The sequence below is a fragment of the Danio aesculapii genome, chromosome 19, assembly GCF_903798145.1.
Source record: "Danio aesculapii chromosome 19, fDanAes4.1, whole genome shotgun sequence".
Lineage (NCBI taxonomy): Eukaryota > Metazoa > Chordata > Actinopteri > Cypriniformes > Danionidae > Danio > Danio aesculapii.
The window spans coordinates 43,303,156-43,328,475 of record NC_079453.1 but is presented as its reverse complement, the minus strand read 5'-3'; the positions used below and the strand labels follow the sequence as shown (position 1 = coordinate 43,328,475).

Below are 25,320 nucleotides of genomic sequence, written 5' to 3'. Positions count from 1 at the left end.
CAATATTGTAGGTGTATTTGTTTCGAAGATGATATTTAAATACTTTGTAAATTCTTTGCATTATATATCCTGTGAAATAAAAATAAAGTATTTTAGATTTCAGATTATTAGTTTTAAGGATATCAATTAGCTAGTGTGCTCCAATGTGTATCTAGTAAATCTGGTGAGTCTAAAAATAATTCATTTGGCAACAGAAGCAGGACATGAGTTTCAGCTTCCACAGCAGCTCCATGCATTCCTAGTATGGATTCAGGTTGATGCATAATCATGTAAATGCATAAATTTGTCCCATTTGATGTTTTACATTGTTTTGAACACATTGAGGTGCTGCTTGTTAATCAGACTAAGCTCCTGTGTTCGTTCTTGCCGTCAATTGCGGGAAAAATAATCGCTAAAAGTTTTATGATAAACCACTGTGACTTTAACTGCAGGTGCTGTGTGATGCACGTGCACGCGAATGGGAGTCAGATTTGTCCGGGAAGTCTGATTTTGATACAACTTTCCTTCATCTGCTTGCGGGTGGGCTAACGTAGTTTGCGCTATGCACTGGTCACTACTAATTGAATGGAGTAGGAGCGCACAGTTATGTTTTGTTAAAAAAAAGTCACATTCGAAATTCGAAACCGCCCAATCTGGCAACACTGGAGGAAAATCCTAAGGGGGCTAATAATATTGACCTTAAAATTGTTTTTTAACTGCTTTCATTCTTGCCAAAATAAAATAAATAAGAAATTCTCTAAAGGAAAAAACATTATAGGAATTACTGTGAAAATTTAATTGCTCCATTAAAGATCACTTGGGAAATATTTGAAAAAGAATACAAAATTCACAGGGGGGCGAATAATTATACCTTCAGCTGCAAATAAGAATTTCTTTTTAATAGAAAATCTGTTTATTCCAGCATTAATATTACTAATTAGTCATGTTTAGCTCATTGAAGGACAGTAATTTTGAAAAACTGTCAATAGCCCACCAAGAGCTGAAGCTGTTGCAACAAAGCCCTCCAAAACCTTAAAAAAACCTGCATCTCCCTGACCATTTGCTGACCTGTGAAACAGCGCTCATAGTCTGGCTGCAGTGGAGCTCTGCATTTTGGACACACTCTCAGGCTGAACACACCCAGCCGGTGATGCTATCAGGCCTGTGGAGACCAGAGCCAGGGGTGGAGAACCCAAAATTCAGCACTGCTGTTCCCACACGGGTGTCCGCCGGGACCTGTGCGTGCCGATTTCCATGTCTACTTCTCCTGTTGACCCTCAGCTGATTGGTTCCGTATGTTTTCAGCAAATTACGGTTTCGTCATTGCAGCAACCATCGTTTGCCACCTGGAGAAAATAGGGAAAGAAGAAAGAGTTTGTAGAAAATATGGTGCTGTCAGTTGATAAAAAAAAAAAAATTAATTAATCATAGTTAAACCCAAACTGTAAAGAGGTGATTGATGTATAACTAGTGCTGTTTATCACTATTTAAAAAAATCTCCATTGATGTATTTTGGAATTAACTTATTCAATTTCACCACTTGAATTTTGAATTTTTGAAATTTGAATTTTTGAATTTCAGCCTTGTCATATTTTAACTGGCATTATACGTTAACCTGACTTAAAACATCTCATATGACTTAAAAAATAAATGGAAAGAATAAAGAGTTTGTATATGTAGAAAAACTGGTGCTGTTGACTTGATTTTTAAAAAAAGAAAAGAAAAAAAGAATTGATTAATCATAATTATCCCAAACAGTAAAAAGGGGATTGATATATAACTACTAGTGTTGTTAGTTGATTTTAAAATATAACAAACTAATTAAAAAATATTCTGAAAATAATTGTGATTTAATTCCTCTCTGTAAAAAATAAAATCTTATTTTTTTTTGTAATTCAGTTTTTATTTCCAAAATGAACATATACAATTTTTACAATCAGATAGAAAAATATTTTTAACAGCTATTACCCTGTACATATCCCCCATCCCCCACCCTGTTATATGCACATCAGGAAACACAGAATAACTGTAGTTTAGACCAAGCAGGTAAATAAATTACATTAAATTTGACTTCCATATTATCCTATTCACCTTATTCTCCGCGTACGAGTGGCCGCAGCCATTTGAATAATTTTGGCTCGAAACTTCCGGTCTCATTCACTTCCATTCATTTTTAGACGTTAAAAACAGCTCATTTTGCTGCTTGGTGTTGCAAACTGATATTTTCTTATTATATTATTCTACTTTGTCTGTATTGTCATGTAAACACTTGTTTGTACAGTAAGTAGTTTGACCGTTTTCTGCTGTTTATTATTCCTAGTCATTTCTCCCATAGGCAGCTGAATCGGAAGTTCTAAAACAATCGCAAAAACGCGTGCACTTCCGCATTGAAGAATAAGGTCAATAAGTGTTAAGTGTCTAAGATTTCTTTGATGTCACATACATAGATTTTCTATACAGTCAAAATGTCCAGTTTAGCTTGGTTGATCCATGCTGATGACAATTCTAGGTACAGTATTTCCAATACTGAATACAACCAGTGCTTAACAGAGAGATCATGAGGGGGTTTCCACCTCTGTACCAACATTTTCTTTGTAGCAGTTGAAGCAGCTAGCCAAAATTTACGGACCTTACATTTAAGGGAAATTGATTTCTTTCAGTAATAACAATACAGGATCATTCGGGAAACAAATTTTTGTAACTTTAAATAAAATGTCCAGCACAGAAACCAATAAGTTTTTGCACCTCCGGACATTCCCACTTCATATGTAAAAAGGTATCTGGATGCTGTGGTTCACATAACTTACAATAAGGATGTGGAGATAAACCTATGATATGTTGTATACGTGTAGTTAAATGTGCCCGGTGAATAGTTTTGAAGTGAATAAACTGGTGATTAGGGTTTGTGGAAGCGTGGAATTTATAATCCCACACAGTTTCCCAATTGATAGTTGTATTGGGCAAAGACAGATCAGATTCCCATAGTCTTTCTTTTGAGAAAGTATGTATATTAATATTTTTCTGATTATGATTAAACTGATGATTAAATCTCGTATGACTGTAAATATTATATTTCATTCATTCATTCATTTTTCTTCAGCTTAGTCTCTTATTATCAGGGGTTACCACAGCTGAATGAACCGCCAACTATTCCGCCATATGTTTTACACAGCAGATGCCCTTCCAGCTGCAACCCAGTACTAGGAAACACCCATACACTCTCACATGCACACATACACACATACACTACGGCCAATTTTGTTTACCTAATTCACCTATAGCGCAAATCTTTAAACTGTGGGGAAACCAGAGCACCTGGAGGAAACCCACACCATCACGGGGAGAACATGCAAACTTCTCACAGAAATGGCAACTTACCCAGCTGGGACTCGAACCAGCGACCTTCTTGCAGTGCTAACCAAAATATTTCCTAATAGTTATTTTATGATTCACAAGTTTTCTCCATTTATTTACAGCTGTGAATTGTGTTATGGGATGTTGATCTCTGCTCTGTGGACTTTTGAGGTTGAAAATTCACCTCGACAGTTTAACAGTTGACTTTTATTACCATTTTAGTAGTTTTAAGTAATATAATGTACAGTATAAGAAATAATAAATAGAGAAATAAGTCTGTAAAATAACAGAAAATGTACCAGCAGTTTGTTACAAAGTTTTGTACCATAATATAAACCAGCAACTCAGACAATATATCACTTTAAACTATTAAAAATGTAAATAAAAGTCACTTTTTCAAACTTTTTTAGGTTAAAAGTTGTTGGAAGAAAGATCAAGGTCCCATAATGTGATTCAAAAGCATAAATAATTGGGAAAAAATAAAAGCATGAATAACAAAATACAGAAAACCGCAAATTTACGGATATTTTCTATAGATATTTTACATCCACCCCTTACATACTCTTAGCAACGTTAAACTGAAGATATTAAATACATATGATAACTATTTTTGACAGCACTAATAAAAACATCTAATGTAGTGACTTTACTGCTTTTCATGCCATTCTTAACCAAAAAAAAACAGTTTCAGAGATGTTTTCCACTCAGTCAAGTTGAAGTTTTTGCGTAGTCGAATATGATTTTTGGCAGGTGTAACGTTCTTGGCGGCGTGTCGCTCACACTTATCAGTATCAGTGTTTGTTTTTGGAGGGAGCTGAAGAGGCCGATGCCCTGCGTGATCTTTGATTGAAACGTTTCTTCACACTTCACAGCGTGTTTAAGGCCGTAGTAAACTGAGCCGGCCTTCGTTCAATAGGGCTCTGTGTAAGAACACTTGCTGCCTTTTTTAGGCCAGTCACTTTATACCAGTGCAGTGGGAATCCCACTGTTAACCGGCCTGTGTTCATTCTGCTCATTACCACTCTACACTTAACCTGCACAACCAGCTGATATACAATACAGACTGGGTGTAATGAATATTTCAATGATTTGTTTTGCTTTATAATCATGTTGGGATGTTTTTGTGTAATAACTCACTAATTAAAGTGTGATAAATAATAAAAGGACACTGCTATATATTTGGGCAACTTAAGTCGCATAACACAAACAGAATTTTAAATCAAGTGGCTTTTCATTTGTGACCTGGAATAGATACAGTAAAAAAATAATATATATATATATATATATATATATATATATATATATATATATATATATATATATATATATATATATATATATATATATATATATATATATATATATATATATATATATATATATATATATATATATATATATATAAATGGTTGTTTTTAGTTAGGGAATAAAGTCTTACGTAATAAAGTCTTACGTTCACATTTACGTTCTTCCCGTGTTGGAGTGGGTTTCCTCCGGGTGCTCCGGTTTCCCCCACAGTCCAAAGACGTGCACTATATTTGAATTGGATAACCTAAATTGGCCATAGTGTATGTGTGTGAATATGAGTGTGTATGGGTGTTTCCCCATACTGGGTTGCTGCTGGAAGGGCATCCGCTGTGTAAAACATGCTGTGCAAAACATATGCAGGATATGGGTTCTAAGCTGAAGGAAAATGAATGAATGAATGTGTTTGTTTAATTTTGATTAATCATTTATTTTTGATCTGGCACCATTGGGTGTCCAAACATTTTGTAACGCCAAAGTATTTTGTAAATACTTTGTAAAATGAATATTTTTTTCCTGTATCATACACATTTTTGGGGCTAAATTTTTTTGATCAACATGTATACCGTTTAGCATTAAACTGATTTTTTTTGCCATCTTTGTACAAGTAAAACTAATTCAGTTTCAGATCAAATCTATATTGTTTTTGGATGATATTATGTAAGATTGATTTAATACGTATATAAATTCAGTTAATCTCTGAGCATTTTTTGGAAATTCTGATTATATACTGAGATTATATGAGTATAATCTGATATAATATATAATTCTGCAATTATTTGAGATTAATGAAAATGACATTAAAACTAGGTAAAGTTCGTCAAGCCAAACTCTGAAGTTGGCATGAGAAAGATTTAAAGTAGTTGGTTTAGTTTGAAATAGTATGAAAAAATAGATAGATAGATAGATAGATAGATAGATAGATAGATAGATAGATAGATAGATGGATGGATGGATGGATGGATGGATGGATGGATGGATGGATGGATGGATGGATGGATGGATGGATGGATGGATAGATAGATGGATCGATGGATGGATGGATGGATGGATGAATAGATTGATAGATATCTGGCATGAATTAGCCTGTTAGCAAGAATTAGCATGTTTTTAGCTTGAAGCTAGCATGACTTACTGTAGCATTTTTTTAGCATGTTGCTATTGTGAATTAGCATGTTGCTAGCATGTGTTACAACAAGTACATCAAAACAAGATCATAGATATTAAAAATAATGTTCATTTAAATAGTTTTTTGAGCAATAATGACTCCAATGACGTCCAGTGAATGTAATGAAAATGCAACTTTACAGGATTTTTTTTTCAATAGTAAAAACATTTCACAATATTACGGACTGTACAATGTAAATTATTTTTTTTTAGCTGAATAAAATGAACTTCTCTCATCATCTCAACATACATCTTTAAACCCGCTAGAAATATTAACTTACACTTTGTATAACTTAAAAAAAAAAACTGTTAGTTCTGATTAGCTTATAAAATAAGGGACAGCAACATAAAAAAATATTTGTTGTCTTGACTTTTTGTCATTACATTTTTAAATGATTTTATTTTAAGTTTTTTTTTTTAAGTACAACAGAATAAACAAACAAACAAACAACATTTCTCTAATTATACACACTTTACAGATAAATATAATGTCAACTGCCAAACATGCAGGTTAAACTGTTGGAAAAACAAGGTCAAGGTCAACTTTATTTATATAGCACCTTACATGAATGTTGACCAAAGTGCTTCTCAAACATGGCAACAATAATAAACAGTTAGAAAGACAGGACAATATATGCTACAATACAATTTTTAAATAAATGTAACAAATCTGTAAAATCCATGAGTCCTAAAAAAAGAAAAGAAAAATAATTTATATCAATAAGCCATAGAGAAGAGTTAGGTTTTGGCAAATAAAAAAAAAACACTTAATATAGATGAAGTTCTACTTTCTAGAGGTAATGTGTTCCACAGTTTTGGAGTATAAAATAGGAATGTAGTTTTACGGAGTACACAGTCAGAAAATCCTAAAAGGTAGTGTGTGAGTCAGTTTTCAGAAATGATGCTGGATTTGGATTCAGCATATTTCAGGTCTAAGTATCCGAGAAAGGGTTCCCAGGCAGGTAGCAAAGAATTTTTTGTTGGAATTGGACCTCATATATTAAAGCCTTTCCATTCATTCATTCATTCATTCATTCATTCATTCATTCATTCATTCATTCATTCATTCATTTTCCTTCAGCTTAGTCCTTTATTTATTAGGGGTTGCCACAGCAAAATGAACCGCCAACTATTCTAGCATATGTTTTGTGCAGCGGCTGCCCTTTCAGCTGCAACCCAGTACTGGGAAACACCCATACACTCTCACATTCACATACACTCATACACTACAGCCAATTTAGTTCATTCAATTCACCTATAGCGCATGTGTTTGGACTGTGGGGGAAACCAGAGCACACGGAAGAAACCCACGCCAACATGGGGAGAACATGCAAACTCCACACAGAGCCAACTGACCCAGCCGGGACTGGAACCAGCTACCTTCTTGCTGTGAGGTAACAGTGCTAACCACTGAGCCACCATGTCGCCCAGAACTTTTCCTAAAGGATGATTGTTTACAGTGTACAGTTAAGATACTTTTTCCAGAAACATTCAAATTATTGAACAGGAGCGTACAGTACGTTTTGGAGCCTTTGTATTGGTTTGTGAAACACACTCATTGCTTTACTTAATATTAAAATCAGGCTGTATTTTTCTGCCTTCTCCAGAAGAGTTCATCATCGCGGCGCAGCGGTTCGGCCAGGTGACCCCAATGGAAGTGGACATCCTTTTCCAGCTGGCAGATCTGTCAGAGCCGAGAGGGTGAGTCTGAGTCACCATGAGCTGAATCACCGTCTGAGAGCCTCTTCCCATCATGCTCAGCCATAACACACTTCAGCTCCAGCCCTCCAGCCGCTGTTTGACTCTTCTGTAATTACATGCGAAAAGTTTGCTTCTTTCTCTATTCTCAGTCTTGTTCTGGCAATTGCATAGTTGATGATACATGACTCTTCTTATTATTGTACAGCGGGAGGTTTTGAACGCAGTCCAGCTCGCTCAAACTTTTCTGCAGCACATTTTTCTTTGCTTCTGTAACCAGTGGTAGACGAAGTACACGACTGAAGGACTTAAAGGGATAGTTCACCCAAAAATGAAAGTTTACTCACTATTTACTCACCCTCAAATGTTTCCAATCCGCTATGACAGGGGTAATCAACTATATTTGTCAGAGGGCCAGGGTATTACCAGACAGTCTCCTTGGGGGCCGGACCCCCAAAAAGAAAATCAAATAAAAATCTAATTTTGGCTTAACCTTTTGTTAAGTTTCAAACTAGTATCAAGCATGTTGTTGAGACTTAGAAATAAAAAACAAATGTTAAGTAAGGGCATGAGGAAAAGTTATGCATTCGTTCGTGTTTTTTTTTAAGCCTGTTTGAAACAAATGCTTAACACCGCATAGTCTGTCTGAGTCTGTCCTCATTTCGGAGTGTAGCCTAAATATAGTCATAAATGCTGTTTTTTCTGACAAGAGACTCAGTTGTTGTTATTTTTAGTTGCTTTAATAGTGTGGACCACTATTTTCTTTTTGATTCTCACAATTTTGGAATCCAGTCGCGGGCCGGATTGAACAGCTCTGTGGGCCGGATTCGGCCCGTGGGCCGCCAGTTGATGATCAGTGCTCTATGAGTTTCTTTCTTCTGTTGAACACTAGAGGAGATATTTTGAAGAAAGCTGAAATTCTGTAAGCATTGACTCACATGATTTATGTTTTTCCTACTATGATAGTCAGTGAGGACAGGTTTCTAGCTTTCTTTAAAATATGTAATTTTGCGTTTAACAGAATAACGAAACGCATAAAGGCTTGAAACCAACAGTGAATAGTGAGTAAATGTACATTTTTGAGTGCAATAACCTTTTAGTTAAAAGTACTGATACCTGAATAAAATATTACTCCAGTAAAAGTACAAAATCCTTCTTCTTTAATTGACTTGAGGCTAAAATACTTAATTTTTAATGTAAATAAGTATTAAAAGTACTTGCTGATCGTTAGTTTAGTTAGTTTAAACCCTATTGTTTGTTCTGCTTGGTACAGAAAGGAAATTTGTCTTTAACACTGGATTTAAGAGCAGAACTGCATACATACAACAATCACACAATAGCAGCACTCATCAAGACAACAACATCAATTAAAAACTTAAAAACCAAATTCGCCCCATATATATTACTGCAGATCATTCTTGACAACCACCCCATTCACTTCAAACAGTGATCCGATTTAACGCAACATCTGCAATTGGGATAAATGACTTTTTATAAGCATTACTTTGGGCTTTAGGAATTCTAAACCTGCGACCTGATGGTAACACGTCAAAAGCTGAGTAAAGGGGATGTGTATTATCTTTTAAAATCGCGATTGCTGTATTTTCCATGAAGGAGTCAAATAGAATCTGCAGCGAATGTTGTTTGTGACCAGTTATCTTACTTGCCTGATTGATAATTTGTGATAATTTCTTCTTCTGTTTAAGTGGGAGGTTTTGAACGCAGTCCAGCTCGCTCAAACTTTTCTGCAGCACATTTTTCTTTGTTACTGTAACCAGTGGTAGAAGAAGTACACGACTGAAGGACTTAAAGGGATAGTTCACCCAAAAATGAAAGTTTACTCACTATTTACTCACCCTCAAATGTTTCCAATCCTCTATGAGTTTCTTCTGTTGAACACAAAAGGAGATATTTTGAAGAAAGCTGAAATTCTGTAAGCATTGACTCACATGATTTATGTTTTTCCTACTATTAAAAAATCTAAATTGCTGTTTTTTCCATTAAGGAGTCAAATAGAATGTGCAGCGAATGTTGTTTGTGACCAGTTTTCTTATTTGCCTGATTGATAATTTGCGATAATTTCTTCTTCTGTTTAAGTTTTGTGTTAGCAAAACATGAAACAATATTATATGTGAGATCACTCTCTATTAATGATCTATATGCCATGTTTAAATTCTGTGTACTAACATTAAAACTTCTCAACTTGCAGAGGACACCGAGGCGCTGATTGCCTTCTTATAAACAGCCTCTACATTACTATCAATATTCAGTTTATTGTCAATAATTGTGCCTAAATACTTAAAATTTGAGACCTGCTCTACTATTTTTCCATTTATGATGACTGGTTTATAAAATCTAGTATCTACTGCTCTTATTTGACTTCCCAGCCATATCTCTTTTGTTTTTCTAATATTAAGATGAAATGAACTTAATATTGATTTATGAATGATATTATATTGAATTAATGAATCTTATATATTTTTTGGTTTTGTAAGAAACTTGATACATTGAAGGGATAGTTCACCCAAAAAGGAAAGTTCTGTCATTTACTGATCTCCACTTGTTGTTGTTCTTAAGTTTCTTTCTTCTGATGAAAAGAAACGTTGGAAATCGTTAGCCTTTGACTTCCATAGTGTTTATCCATGCCAATGGTTACCGGTATCCATTCAGTCATTCATTCATTCATTATCCTTCAGGCTTAGTCTCTATTTTAGAGGTCGTCACAGCAGAATGAACCGCCAACTATTCCGGCATATGTTTTACACAGCGGATGACCTTCCAGCCACAACCCAGTACTGGGAAACACCCATATACACTCATTCACGCACACACTCATACACTACGCCCAATTTAGTTCATCCAATTCACCTATAGCACATGCTAACATTTTTCAAAATATCTTCTTTTGCAATGGAAAAAAAGAAACACTTAAAGGATTGGAACCATATAGTGAAATGGTGAGCAAATTTTCATTTTTGGGTAAAGTATTCGTGTAAGAACTACTAATTATTTTGAATAATTTCTGTCTGCAAACTTTAAAAATAATAAAACACCATATAGCCAAGAATATAATTTTAAATTTAATATATTTTGAATACTTTGACCAGGAATTCTCAGAGAGACTTTTCTGGTTAAATAAAGGTTAAATAAATAAAAATGAAAAATAACAAAAATAAACAGTAAATGTGTACTGACAAATTTAAACCTACAATATTAAAGCACGTCTTATCTGGGGAAAAATGTGTTAGAATTTTAAGAAGAACACTATGTAACTGGGATTACCCCGTTCAGATGGTGATACACAAATATGTCCACATTTAAGCATGTTATAAAGTGAGCTTAAACATAGTTCACCCAAAAATTAAAATTACCTGATCATTTATTCTCCCTTATGTGGTATTAAACCTTTATGCCTTTTTATTTCTTCTGCTGAACACAAAAGAAGATATTTTGAAGAATGCTGCTAGCAGGCATCCACTGACTTCCAAAGTAAGAAAAAAGTACTTAAGGTCAATGGGAACCAGCATTCTTCAAAATATCTTCTTTTGTGTTGAACAGAAGAAGGAAACTAATACGTTTTGAACAAGTGAAGAGTGAGTAAATGATACAATTTTTATTTTTGGGTGTACTATCACTTTAAGTAAACTAATAGTATGATTTTCATGTACAATAACAAAATGTATAATTCAGCATTAGTTATTGATAGTGTGTAATAGTAAATAATAAAAGTGTATAATAAAAATACTAAATTGCCATCCACCTCTGATGGTATGTACTGCAAAATACTAGAACAGTAAAAATATTCAGAAAATACCCATGAAGCAGTATCACATGAACATTTTTGAGAAGTCACGACCTTTGAACTGAATCATTACGCTACTGGGTGGGTCGTGATCAGGAATCGCTTTTTTGATGTTATTATTTCTTTTCTTGCAATGCGATACTGTAATTACCCAACTCTCTTTGAGTCAAGATGGCGAGGGCGCACTATACACCACTCTTCCTCAAAGATCTTGGAGATGTTGTGCTTTGAAAAAAGAGTTGGAAAGGAAAATCTTTAATTATGTCTGCCTGTGTTTTTGCTTTGCGCAGACGGGTTGGTTTAGTTGACATCGAGATGATTGCACCTCTGGAGGAGGGAGCGCTTCCTTACAACCTCGCTGAGATTCAAAGACAGGTACGTTTCAGAAATAAACACGAGAAAATGAATTGTAATCATGGATTGTTCTGTGAATCTGTGATTTATTAAAAAGTGGCTACTTTACCTACTGGATACTGACTACGTTTACATGGACATCAGTAAACAAATTATTTGCCTTAATCTGAATAAGACACTAATATGATTAAGGTGTTTACTTGAGTTGCTTTTTAAATGTTCCTTTCATGATCCTGTTTTACATGTTATAAAACATAACTCGATTAACGTCACTGCGTCTCCAAGCTATCCACATTTCCTCTGGAGTTTCATCTAATTTCAGGTGTTTCATTTTTAATTTGTCAACTTTAACTGCAGTCTGGCACTTTCACTTTCATTCGGGAACATTTCATGCATGCCCCTCGTGACACGTGTATGAACTGCTGGAAGAGTGTTGTTTTAATGGAATTTGATACCTCTCGTATGCGAAAAAAACCTCCTCTGAGAAAACTGTACAAATTTAGACAGATATGAGAGAGACTGTATCATATATGTTTTAATCCTGATTTTGTAGCTGTTATTTCACTATTACTGTTTTTATTATAATTTACCTTTCTGTTGGGTGGATTTCGGGCTTTGTTGTATGTACAGTTGAAGTCAGAATTATTAGTCCCATGTATATTTGTTTCCCCAATTTCTGTTTAACGGAAAGTAGATTTTTTTTAACACATTTCTAAACATAAAAGTTTCAAGAACACATTTTTTAATGACATCTTTGTCATGATGACAGAACATAATATTTTACTAGATATTTTTCAAGATACTAGTATTCAGCTTAAAGTGACATTTAAAGGCTTAACAAGGTTCATTAGGTTAACTAGGCAAGTTAGGGTAAAGGCAAGTATGATTTGTTGGAGATAATCTAAAAAAAAACTTGCTTAAGAGGTCTAATAATATTGACCATAAAATGTTTTTTTTTTTTACAAACTTTTATTAAAAATTAAAAGCTTTTATTCTAATATTCTTTTACTTCCATTAAATAATTTATAAATCATCAAAACAAGTTTTTTCCCACATAAACCTCTTTATTAGTCTTATATTGCATTCACATAGCAATGCTTATAAAAGTAAGTTTCTAAAGTAAGTTTCTATTTTGTAACAGCAAGCTCACATTTTTAAAAGACATGAACAACAAAATCATCAGCTCATTTTTAACAGTAAACTCTCTTTTTTGTCTGGAAGCTCACATTCGTTTGTATTTTTAAAAGACACCAAAATTATAATCTCACATTTTTAGAAGAACGAAAAAACTGAAACAGAAGTATTTTTGATTGTAAGCTCGCATTTTTATAAAAGACAAAAACATCATGGAGTCACATTTTTAGAAGACAGGAACTCCTGTTAAAGGCTTAATTAGAGCAACAAGGCAAGTTAGGGTAATTAGGCAAGTCAGTGTATAATGATTGTTTGTTCTGCAGAGAATCGAAAATGAACGTTGCTTAAGGTGGCTAGTAATACTGAGCTTAATATGTTTTAAAAAAATTAAAAACTGCTTTTATTCTAGCTGAAATAAAACAAATAAGATTTTCTCCAGAAGAAAAAAATATATGAAATATTCCTTGTGACAAATTCCTTGCTCTGTTAAACATCCTTTGGGAAATATTTGAAAATGAAAAAAAAATAAAAATCACAGGAGAATTTTGACTTCAATTGTATTGTTTATTGCATATACTATTATAACAATATTATAATTTTGCAATATATTGTGCAGATATACAGTCAATATAATTGATATATAATGTATTTAATTTATTATTTTATTTTATTGCACTTTTTGGTTTAAAAAATTACATTTTATTTTACTTTTAATACTTACTTACTTACTCCCAGGGCCAGTTAGAAGTTTATATTTAGCCGCACCATGTTGGTGTTTCATAACATCTAGTTTTTCTGAGGTTTTCTGAGGTGAGATGTTAGCGTAACGCTCAACCCCCAATCTGGAGCACCAGGACATACAAACATATACTACATACTATTTAGCTTACCCAATTCACCTATAGACACCCATGTCTCTGGACTGTGGGGAAACCGGAGCACCTGGAGGTAACCCATGCAAACATGCAAACTCCACACAGAAATGCCCACCGACTCAGCCAGGGCTTGAACCAGCGACCTTTTTGCTGTAAGGCGACAGTGCTATCCACTGCGCCACCGTGTCGCCCTTTACTTTTAATGCTAGCCGAAAATATATTTCGAGAGCTCAGAGTGCTTCAGATCACTGCCTCATTTCCTGTATTTTTCCATCAGCTTCTGCTGAGCTTTTGGCTTCACTCTGACCAGAGCAATGAAAGCAGAAAACATCTGAATCTGTCATCGACACACACACACACACATATATATATATATATAAAACCCTGTGAATGAAACACAAGCCCAGCAGTCGAGGAAACGCATCAACATCTGACGACGGCGAGATGAAAATGAAAACACACAGAAAGAAGAAAGATATTCATTTTCTGTTTGATCAGAAGTTCTGCCTCCAAACTCACTGAGGGCAGAGTTTTTTCCTCCGTGCTGGGAGATTCGAAGCAGGGGCCCGGGACAGAGACGCCAGTCCCACCACAATGAGCCGCTTTGGGCTGTGGTTTGGCCTTATGGGCTGCAGGCCAGCGCTTGCTCTCCACAGCTCATCCCACAAACATCCCAATCCAGCCAATACCTGGAGCTCCTGACAGGTGGACTTGCTGCTTGTTAAAACTACTTATGTACCATGAGCTGAATCAACCCACAATTCCTGGGGGTTTTGTGGGGTAGCTCAATTGTTTTATGCTCATTCATTCATTCATTCATTCATTGATTCATTGATTCATTCTCCTTCAGCTTAGTCCCTTATTTATAAGGGGTCACCACAGTGGAACGAACCACCAACTATTCCAGTATATGTTTTACGCAGCAGATGGCCTTCCGGCTGCAACCCAGTACTGGGAAACACCCATACACTCTCACAATCACACACACACTCATACACTATGGCCAGTTTAGTTAATCCAATTCACCTACTGTATAGCGCATGTCTTTGGACTGGGGGAAAACCTGGAGCGCCCAGCTGGGACTCAAATCAGTGACCTTCTTGCTGTGAGGTGGCAGTGCTAACCACTGAGCCACCGTGCTGCCCCCGTTTTATGTTCAATAAACTTATTTTTTTAAAACTATTAAGTTAGCTTAAACAATTCGTATTCAGACAACATGAAGAAATTGTGTGGAACCCTGCATTTATTTACAGTGAATGCTGGACGGGACGCTTCAGTACTTCTGGCTAGCTTTAGCTTTCGCATTCACTGTAACTGTGAGACTGAAGCTGTGATTGGAGCCACTTGATTGTGGTTTTTGCTCGTCCTGACTAACACTGCACTAAAAACTGAAGTTTAAATTATCTAGAGAGGTTGGATCAGAATAAATGTGGTAATTTAAGGAACAGGTTAACAGGAAGCAGGATGACATTCTGCCAGCGTTTAGTTAAAAGAATGTCTACTCATTTAGGTTAATTAATTTGCTTGATTTCATTCAAAGCAACTTATGAGCAAGGCATCAAGTGAGTTATTGTAGAATATTAGCGAATTAATCAAAAGAACTATTAATCTAATTTTTTTCAAATAATTTTCTTTTATTGTTTTAATCTCAAAACACTCATTTGAGTTCCATAAACAGAAATGTTGGCTAGAAAATGATATTATATAAAAATACTGTAAAGTTTGCATTACCTGGAAGCTGCAACAGTTTTTTCCCCATATTGTGATGCAGTTCTTAGAGAAAAGGGGTATTAAATGAGAAGATTTTGTTTTTTTCTAATGCGAGCTGATTGAATGTAGTGAAGATGGCAGTCCTTAATTTGTGTCGGAACACGCCAGATCCGGATCCGGCACCTCTGAAATCTGCTCCTCAAACCCCCCCCCAATTCGCTGTTCACTTTCATTAACTTCCGCGACTCCCCATCCCTCTTCACTTTCATCTGCGACAACAACCCCCACCCCAAGCTCTTCACTTTCATCCGCGGTACCCCCCCACCCCCCATTATTTTCTTCTGCGACAACTCCCCCCCCCCCCCTTCAATTTTGTGCGCGACTCCTCTAAATCCTCTGGTAACATGCCGGATCCGTTACCCCGATCTGTTCCGGGACCTCGCGATTCCCAAATTAAGCACTGAAAGTAGACTTTTCATTCAGAAAGTTTGGGAAATGGGTGTTAGAGGAGTTAATACAACCTCAGCATTTCTGTTTGTTGTCGAAACTGACAGTTGGAGGGGCGTGGTTAAGTATGTTAGGTATGTTAGCCACGCCCAATGCCTCAAACAGACCTAATCTGTGACATGGGCTGCGTCCGAAATCGCCTACTACTCAGTAGGTACTACATTTGAATTTAAATGACCTACTCGACCATTAAAAAAGCTCATTCTGTACAGTATGAATGTGAGTAGTATGAATGGAACTCGGTTGTACTACTTCCTTTATTTTGACATCATCACGCGACCTACCCGCATCAGTTGTGTCGCTTCACTCTCATTCATGAATTCTCTGGCGGGACATCATGGGATAGTGTAGCGTCCATCAAATGTAGACTTCAGAATCTCGCCGGAAGTACTAAGTCATCCGGGTACTTCTCGCATAATATTTTTTTAATTCTATAAATTTGGACATGCTACTCGGTTCGCATACTGTTTTTAGCACACTATATAGTATGGAAGTATGCAGTTTCGGACGCAGCCTTTAGCTGAAAACAAACAGGAAGTGCATTTTCAGATTTCGATTAAAGGTTAGGACAAACTATTTATTTTCTTAATGACAGATCACCATGAAACTAGCAGTGTGAGGTAACAAAATCAATATAGTTAGTTTGGATTTCATTTGTACTTTAAATACGTTCAAAATGCTATTTAATTCTCAGCATCTTAGCAAGTCTTAAGAAAACATTCTCAAATGTGTATTTTTGCCTTTGATAAACTCTTTACAACGTTTATTTATAAAATTCTATTCTATTATATTATATTAAATTATTTTATATTATATTATATTATATTATATTATATTATATTATATTATATTATATTATATTATATTATATTATATTATATTATATTATATTATATTATATTATTCATTCATTTTCTTTTCTGCTTAGTCCCTTTATTAATCTAGGGTTGCCACAGCGGAATGAACCACCAACTTATCCAGCATACTACCTACTGTGCCACTGCGTCGCCATATTATATTATATTATATTATATTATACTATATTATATTATGTTATGTTATGTTATGTTATATTATATTATATTATATTATATTATATTATATTATATTATGTTATGTTATGTTATGTTATATTATATTATATTATATTATATTATGTTATGTTATGTTATGTTATGTTATGTTATATTATATTATATTATATTATATTATATTATATTATATTATATTATATTATATTATATTATATTACTTTTGTCATCTGAAACAGTCCATTCTTTGCATTTCTAACAGCTTTGCTTTTAATTTCCGAGATTAATTTTATAATATTGAAATTAAAGTTTTTAAAGTCTTATTTGCTTTAAATAACAACCTAGCAACTTTATATTACACATGCTTTAAAAAACCTCATGGCAGCAGATCTGATTGTCCTGTGATGTGTTTTACTCCATTTGCAGCAGTCTGGTGGAGAAGCATCTCGCTCAGTTCTGATCCAGGCAGCGGAGTCTGCCTACAGGTTCACCCTGGGCTCTGTGGCTGGAGGTGAGTGAACCACAGCACAATTACTGGACAACAAGACAAACAAAGCCTGCTCTATTGCCTTCTTAGGGGGCTGTTTCTTCCATTTAATGAGGTTATGCACCATGCGAAGCTATGTGTGTGAGTATGAGTCTGGTTGTGCGTGTGTGTGTCTCTGTGCGTATGTGTGTCAGTAGGTGTGTTTGGCTCCAGACTGGCTCTCTCTCTCTCTCTCTCTCTCTCTCTCGGAGACGAGGTAATAAGGAGGTAGTGCAGGGCAACTCACTCTTTAATTAAGGCTGTCGGTGCTGGATCCCCTTCATGTCCACCCCAAACTTGTCAGATAACAGTTGACTGATGTGTTCTTCAAAAATATCCAGACTTTCTTCCTGTTCTGCCTTTTTTTTCATGTGTCCTTCAGGTTTACATGCTCAAAAAACGGGTTTTAATTGTCAAATTAGGAACAGTGTTGATTAAATTTTTATGTACTTTAGAATGTGTCCTGTTAATTAAAAAAGAGGTATAAATACATTGAATCATAATATATTTTTACTATGGTTTATAGAAGACCCTCACTAAAATCTTGTTTAGTACAACAACACTTATACCCCTTATGTTTATTTCAGACATTTAGAAAAATGTTCATTTCTACAGTAGGGCTGAGCAAAAGATTATCACGATTAATTGTAAAATAAAATCCAAGTTTTTTTTGACATAATATAAAAGTGAGTACTGTGTATATTTATTATGTATATATAAATACACACATGCATGCATATATTTGAAAAAATGTGTATTTATATTTAGATATTTGTTTATAAATTTAAATATTTATGCAACAAAAGAGATTTGAATAGATTTGTTTTTATGTATGTGGGTGTATTATGTATACATAATAAATAAACAAACAAATAAATAAATAAATAAATATATATATATATATATATATATATATATATATATATATATATATATATATATATATATATATATATATATATATATATATCTAACACACATATATTATGTCAAAGAACATTTATTTTGGATGCGATTAATCATGATTAATCTTGGCCCGGCACTATTAATGACTTAAAATAATGACTTAAAATACAATATTAAATATTTAAAGAATCTGTATCAATAAAAAGTCATTTTATATGCAAAGAAACATAGTAAATGTCAACTTTAATGTTTCATATAACTTTTATTAAAAATACACAATTGTCTATTGTCAGTGTAGAGATCCACATTTTGATTTGACCATTATCTTTGTATATGTTATAGACAATATGGACTTAAACTATATTCATATTCATATTCATATATATGTATATATGTGTGTGTGTAAAAAAAAAAAAAATATATATATATATATTTTTTTTATTTATTATATATTTTTTTATATTTATAAATTTATTTATACAGGGACAATGTACAACATGACATGTTGTGCCAGAGTTAGCTATAAAGCTAATTTACATCTGCATAGATATATATATATATATATATATATATATATATATATATATATATATATATATATATATATATATATATATATATATATATATATATATATATATATATATATAAATACAGTTTAAGTCTGAACTTCTTTTCTTTTTTTAAATATTTCCCAAATGATGTTTAACAGAGCAAGGACATTTTCACAGTATGTCTGATCATATTTTTTCTTCTGAAAAAAGTTTTATTTATTTTGGTTAGAATAAAAGCAGTTTAACATTTTTTAAAAACTATTAAGGTCAAAGTTATTAGCCCCTTTAAGCTATATATTTTTTTCGATATTCTATAGAACAAACCATCGATATACAATAACTTGCCTAATTACCTTATCCTGCCTAGTTAACCTAATTAACCTAGTTAATCCTTTAAATGTCACTTTAAGCTGTATAGAAGTGTATAGAAAATTATCTAGTAAAATATTATATAAAAACCTTCTTCCTGTAAACAGAAATTGGGGAAAAAAATTAACGGGGGCTAATAATTCAGGGGGGCAAATAATTCTGACTTATGTAAATAAACCAATATTATATACCATATATATATATATATATACACCAAAAATAATATTTATTGCTAAGCTTTGGATGATTAATTAAGTCCACTTCATAACATCACTATGATGTTTTTGACAGCCCTAGAAATGTCTGTTCCCTCAAATAGTGCACTATTTAAGAGTCTAGGGGCGATTTCGGGGCAAATCCGTCATAAACATGATTGTCATCATATATATATATATATATATATATATATATATATATATATATATATATATATATATATATATATATATATATATATATATATATATAAAACAACAACATTAATATTTTTTTGCACTTGTGTGCTCTTCAAATTGTCTACACTTTCGTTATGTTTGGGGCTGTATTTGCCCTATTGACTTCCATTATAAGGACATTTTTTGATTGCAAAGCCATGGTGGTTTTCCCTGTTGGGAAGAGGTAAAAATTGTAATCATCAGTTGGCACCATTAATTCTTTAGGGTTGTGCAAAAAAATATCTGACATTTATGTGGAGTTCTATGAAGTAAAACTCAAAATCAGCCCAGAGTGGATGAAACCATCCCCAACAGCACACAAGGGTTAACCTCAACTACAATGGTTCAAGCTGATTTCAAGTCTCACAGCAAAAAGGTCGCTGGTTTGAGTCCCAGCTGGGCCAGTTGGCATTTCTGTGTGGAGTTTGCATGTTCTCCCCGTGTTGGCGTGGATTTCCTCCGGCTGCTCCAGTTTCCCCCACAGTCCAAAGACATTCGCTATAGGTGAATTGAATAAACTGAATTGGCCATAGTGTGTGTGTGTGTGAATGAGTGTGTATGGGTGTTTCCCAGTACTGGGTTGAGGCTGGAAGGGCATCCGCGGTGTAAAACACAAATCAGAATAGTTGGCGGTTCATTCCGCTGTGGCGACCTCTGAAATAGAGACTAAGCCGAAGGAAAATTAATGAATGATTGTATTTGTTGATGTCAAGCTGTCATAACAAACATCATCTTTGCATTTAAAATGACATAACTGAGCAAATGACACTTAATAACAGTTTTCATAAGCATACATAAAACTGACATGACATTCATGACACCTCCAAGTAAAGTGTTACCTAGTTTGTTTTTATGATTATATATTTTTAGAGGATTTTAACCTTTATTCAGTAGCAAAGGACCTCGAGCCGGGAATTGAACTCTGGTCACTGTGAACACTTCAGTGCAATATGTTGGTGCACATAACATCTAAGAGGTTTACCATTATTACCATAGTTTTACACATTTTTTTCTTCTCATATATTAGCTGTAGGTGCGACAGCTGTGTACCCCATCGACCTGGTGAAGACCCGCATGCAGAACCAGCGCTCTTCAGGCTCCTTAGTGGAAGAGCTGATGTACAAGAACAGCCTGGACTGCTTCAAGAAGGTCGTGCGCTACGAGGGCTTCTTCGGCCTCTACAGAGGTCAGTCAGGCAACAACACAAAAAGCGTTTTTCATGAAAGCAGGGCCCGGGTCATCTTCCCTGTGACCTTTACCTGCTTTGAAGAGATTAAGTCTACCTTCAGTGCCGCAGGGGACAATGAGCAGAGCATGAAAGAGCACATACCAGCACAGGGAACTCAACAATGAAGAACATGAATGCGCTACGCAGTCAATGGCACTCGGATAATGAGGATCTGCTCTGCTTTTAGAGTTTTTAAAAGCATTGGATGAGGTCACAGATTCAAATTGCGATTGCGAGGTGCAGTTGGCATGTGACCTCCATTGAGAAACACTAACTGCTGGTATTTGTCAATCATAAAGCCGACAAAAGACGGGCTGAGATCTTCATCACCCGCTGGATCATGAAACGGGGGTGGTTTTGAAAAATCCGCTGCTCGATTTAGCAGAGCGTATGGGTGGTTATGACAGAGAGCACTGTATTTGAAGAAGCGCTAAGTGCTTTTGTTTTACATCTAAATAGTTTTTTTACAGGAGAGTGGGGAGAACTGGCTTTTAGCAAGTGCATAAAGATGACTTAAAGATAACTGTGTTTAGTGGTAGTAGTAATGTATTTTTTATTTAATTTTACTTGTAATAATAATAAACTATTTTCTAGAGCGCCTTTCAAGGTACATCGTTTTAAAGGTATGCTTTACACAGAAGGTAAAACTTTAAAAAAGAATAAAAAAGGTTAAATGAACATCTTACATAAGATTTAAAAATCACTAAAAGCCATTCTGAAAAGAAACGTTTTATATTTGTATACACTATTTTTAAAAATGCTTTTTGTTTTATTCATCATTGATTTATTATCATTTAAGCTAGAGATCTATTATTGTTGGAAAAAAGCTTTTCCAGGTTGATTTTTATATTTCAGCTTTTTTTGATATTATCTATTGCAGGGTAATAATAGAAGAGTTTACTAATATTGAAGACACAAGTGCACTCAAAGCCCTGTTTACTAACAAAAAGTATTCATAATCAGTGTTTTATTGATTTCTTTAATAAAAAGCAAAAGCTGTTTCTTTTCAATATATAATATATATAATATATATAATAATAATAAATAAATATAATATACATATAATATAATATAATATAAACATATATAATATAAATAAACATAATATAATATATATAATAATATAATATAAATAATATATAATATAATATATAACATTATATAATAATAATATAACTATAATATATAAATATAATATATATAATATATATAATATAATATAATATAAATAATATAATAATATATAACATTATATAATATAATATATAACATAATATAATATATAATATAATATAATAAATATAATAAATAAATATAAATATCATATAATATAATATATAATAAACAACATGACTCTTCCCAGCTTTATAGAAAATGGAAGATTTTAGGCCCACTGCGCCCCCGTGCAGCCCTTTATTAATTATTTAATTTAATTTTTAATTTAATTTAATTTAATTTAATTTATTTAATTTAATTTAGTTTTGGTTTTGTTTTGTTTTGTTTTGTTTTGTTTGTTTTGTTTTGGTTTGTTTTGTTTGTTTTGTTTGTTTTGTTTTGTTTTATTTTATTTTATTTTATTTTATTTATTTTATTTTATTTTATTTTATTTTATTTTATTTATTTATTTTATTTATTTATTTTATTTTATTAAAGATCTTCTAATCCAGGTCAACAATAACCGTTTGCTTATACACAGTCATGCCGATTGTTTACTATCAAAGTAACAGCCGATGATGTGACCATCTTGGCAAACACAATGAAATCGGCAGCATGCAAGAACAATAACAGTTTACGAGATTTGTGACGGATGAGGACGCTTTCAAAAATATGTTTGTTTTCTAATTGTCCATCTTGTATAAAAACAGATGCGTGCAGAAACCGTGTCCATTCATCTCACTGTGTGGCCTGTTTGGACTCGTACAGTACTGCCCACAGTACTGCGCTTGTTTGTTACGGCCGCGGGTGGCTCGTCAGTTTTAAATCAGATTATTTAGTTTATTTTCGTCTAATTGAGGGCTGTGTAAACTTTTGGTTGAGGCTCTTTTTAAAGGGAAAAAGGAGTTTGTAGGGCTGTGAAGTTTCCAATATTTAAACACTCCACATCAATAGCATTCATTAGTGTGTGGATGATAGGGAAACTAAAGGCAGCAGCTTTTGCATTGAGGAAAGTGCTGCTTCCCTCCTCACCCCTGTCTTTTTTAATCAACTTGTTTTCTAATTATAGGCCTGGTACCAGCAGCTTCTGGGCGTGGCTCCTGAGAAAGCCATAAAGCTTACAGTAAGTGCTCTGCCTTCACCACATCAGCGTGGGCCTCTTAAAACCAAAGCCCTTAACTCTCTGAAATACACTCCTCGGTTTCTGACTGCAGCCTGAGCCCATTGATAAACAAGTCAGTCTGTTTTCTGTTGGAGTCCCTTTCAGAGTGATGTGCATTCTTGAATTGGGCATTAGCTGGCGCGCTTATTCGATATTTTAGTGTTTGGAACTTTTATGTCAGTCGAGATTCACTGTTAAAAATGCTGGGTTCCACACAATTACTTCATGTTGTCCCAACACAAATCCATTCATTCATTCATTTTCTTGTCGGCTTAGTCCCTTATTAATCCGGGGTCGCCACAGCGGAATGAACCGCCAACTTATCCAGCATTTGTTTACACAGCAGATGCCCTTCCAGCCACAACCCATCTCTGGGAAACATCCACACACACTCATTCACACTCATACACTATGGCCAATTTAGCCTACCCAATTCACCTGTACCGCATGTGTTTGGACTGTGGGGGAAACTGGAAGCACCCCGGAGGAAACCCACGCGAACGAAGGGAGAACATGCAAACTCCACACAGAACCAGCTCGAACCAGGCGACCTTCTTGCTGGTGAGGCGACAGCACTACCTACTGCGGCCCACTGCATTGCCCCACAATTGTTTCACAAATTTAAGTGGATTGAACATAAACCAATTAAGTTGTCCCCAAAACCTTTAGAGTTGTGTCGGTGTGAACTCATTTTAAATAAGTAGTTTGAACAAGCAGCAAACTTAATTTTTGCAGTGTGTGGTGACTTCATTCTGTCATGTTTTGCTAGTTTGAATAACAATAAAGATCGATTTAGTTACGCCATCGTCCATCGCGATGTTTCACATTAGACAATTGTACGATGCCAAATTGGTCGACATCGCCCAACCCTAATATCTAATATATAAAATATAAGGTATATACAATTTAACATTATATCTAATATCTCACAGGGTGCCACTTTATACCTCCAAATTGCAACTGTCTCAAAGTTCAACGTTACTTATTAAAAAACTCAGTTGTAGTTTTATATTAAAAATACAGACTTTGATGTATAAAAAGATGCAAGTTTGAGACTTGATAGCTGAAAATTGCAGCTTTATATCTCCAACTTAACTATATCTCCAAGCTGTGAGTAAATGTGGTGGATCGCACACCCTTAATGTATATCTCAAATGTTGTATTGTCTCTGAATATGTGATATGTTGTATATTAGACTGCACAAAATTAGTTACCCTCAGTTTTTGTCTTGTTGCTAGTCCAAATATCAAAAATTCTTACAAACTATAGGCATTTTCTACACAATTAAAAGCATATATATTTTTGTTTTCAGAATCAAACTGATTCAGCTGAATCAAAGTAATGTGAAATTTTCATTGAAAAAGCTAAATTATCTGCTGATGACTTGGCCCAGTGGTTAGCACTGTCGACTCACAGCTAGAAGGTCGCTGGTTCGAGCCCTCTGTGTGGAGTTTGCACGTTTGCCCTATGTTCATGTGGGTTCCTCAAGGTGCTCTAGTTTGTTTTTACCAGGTGTTTCCCAGTACAGGGTTGCAGCTGGAAGGGCATCCGCTGCATAAAACATGCCTGGATAAGTTGGTGGTTCATTCCGCTGTTGGGGACCCCTAATAAATAAGGGACAAAGCCAAAGGAGAATGAATGAATGAATGAATGATCTGCAAATGGGGTAAGTAGCATAATCATGTTTTTGGCTTGAAAGTTTATTTGCTTACCCCAATGACAGATAATTTAGCTTTCTTTAAAATAAAACCTCTCTTTATTTTGACATATTATTTCTATTAACAAAGCATTTGTGTAGAAATTCTTTTTGATTTAAGAATTTTTAAATATTGGACAATATGGCGTAAGATGTAGACTAGAGATTGGACTAGATTAGACTAGAGATTGGACTAGAAACAAGACAATATCTCTGGCTTCAGTGAATCACAATATATACTGGTTTAACAACTTTATTAATCCCACCAGGGGCAATTAGATTAGGGTAATAGCATTTCATGATTCAACAAACACATAAGGAGACAAATCACTTACAGTGTTAAAAAAAAAAAAAAAAAACAACAATCCAGCATG

General features: G+C 34.2%; 1 protein-coding gene across 1 annotated transcript in view; it reads left to right on the top strand.

Annotated features, from left to right (window-relative positions):
* The window catches only part of LOC130246997 (electrogenic aspartate/glutamate antiporter SLC25A13, mitochondrial), a 97,075-nt gene that overhangs the window by 39,336 nt on the left and 32,419 nt on the right, over positions 1-25,320 (top strand). Inside the window, exons 8-13 of the mRNA XM_056480175.1 lie at positions 7,413-7,506; positions 11,596-11,680; positions 17,343-17,427; positions 20,733-20,895; positions 20,984-20,993; positions 23,173-23,211. Of these exons, the coding sequence (XP_056336150.1) occupies positions 7,413-7,506; positions 11,596-11,680; positions 17,343-17,427; positions 20,733-20,895; positions 20,984-20,993; positions 23,173-23,211 (476 nt within the window). The remainder of the gene's footprint in view (positions 1-7,412; positions 7,507-11,595; positions 11,681-17,342; positions 17,428-20,732; positions 20,896-20,983; positions 20,994-23,172; positions 23,212-25,320) is intronic.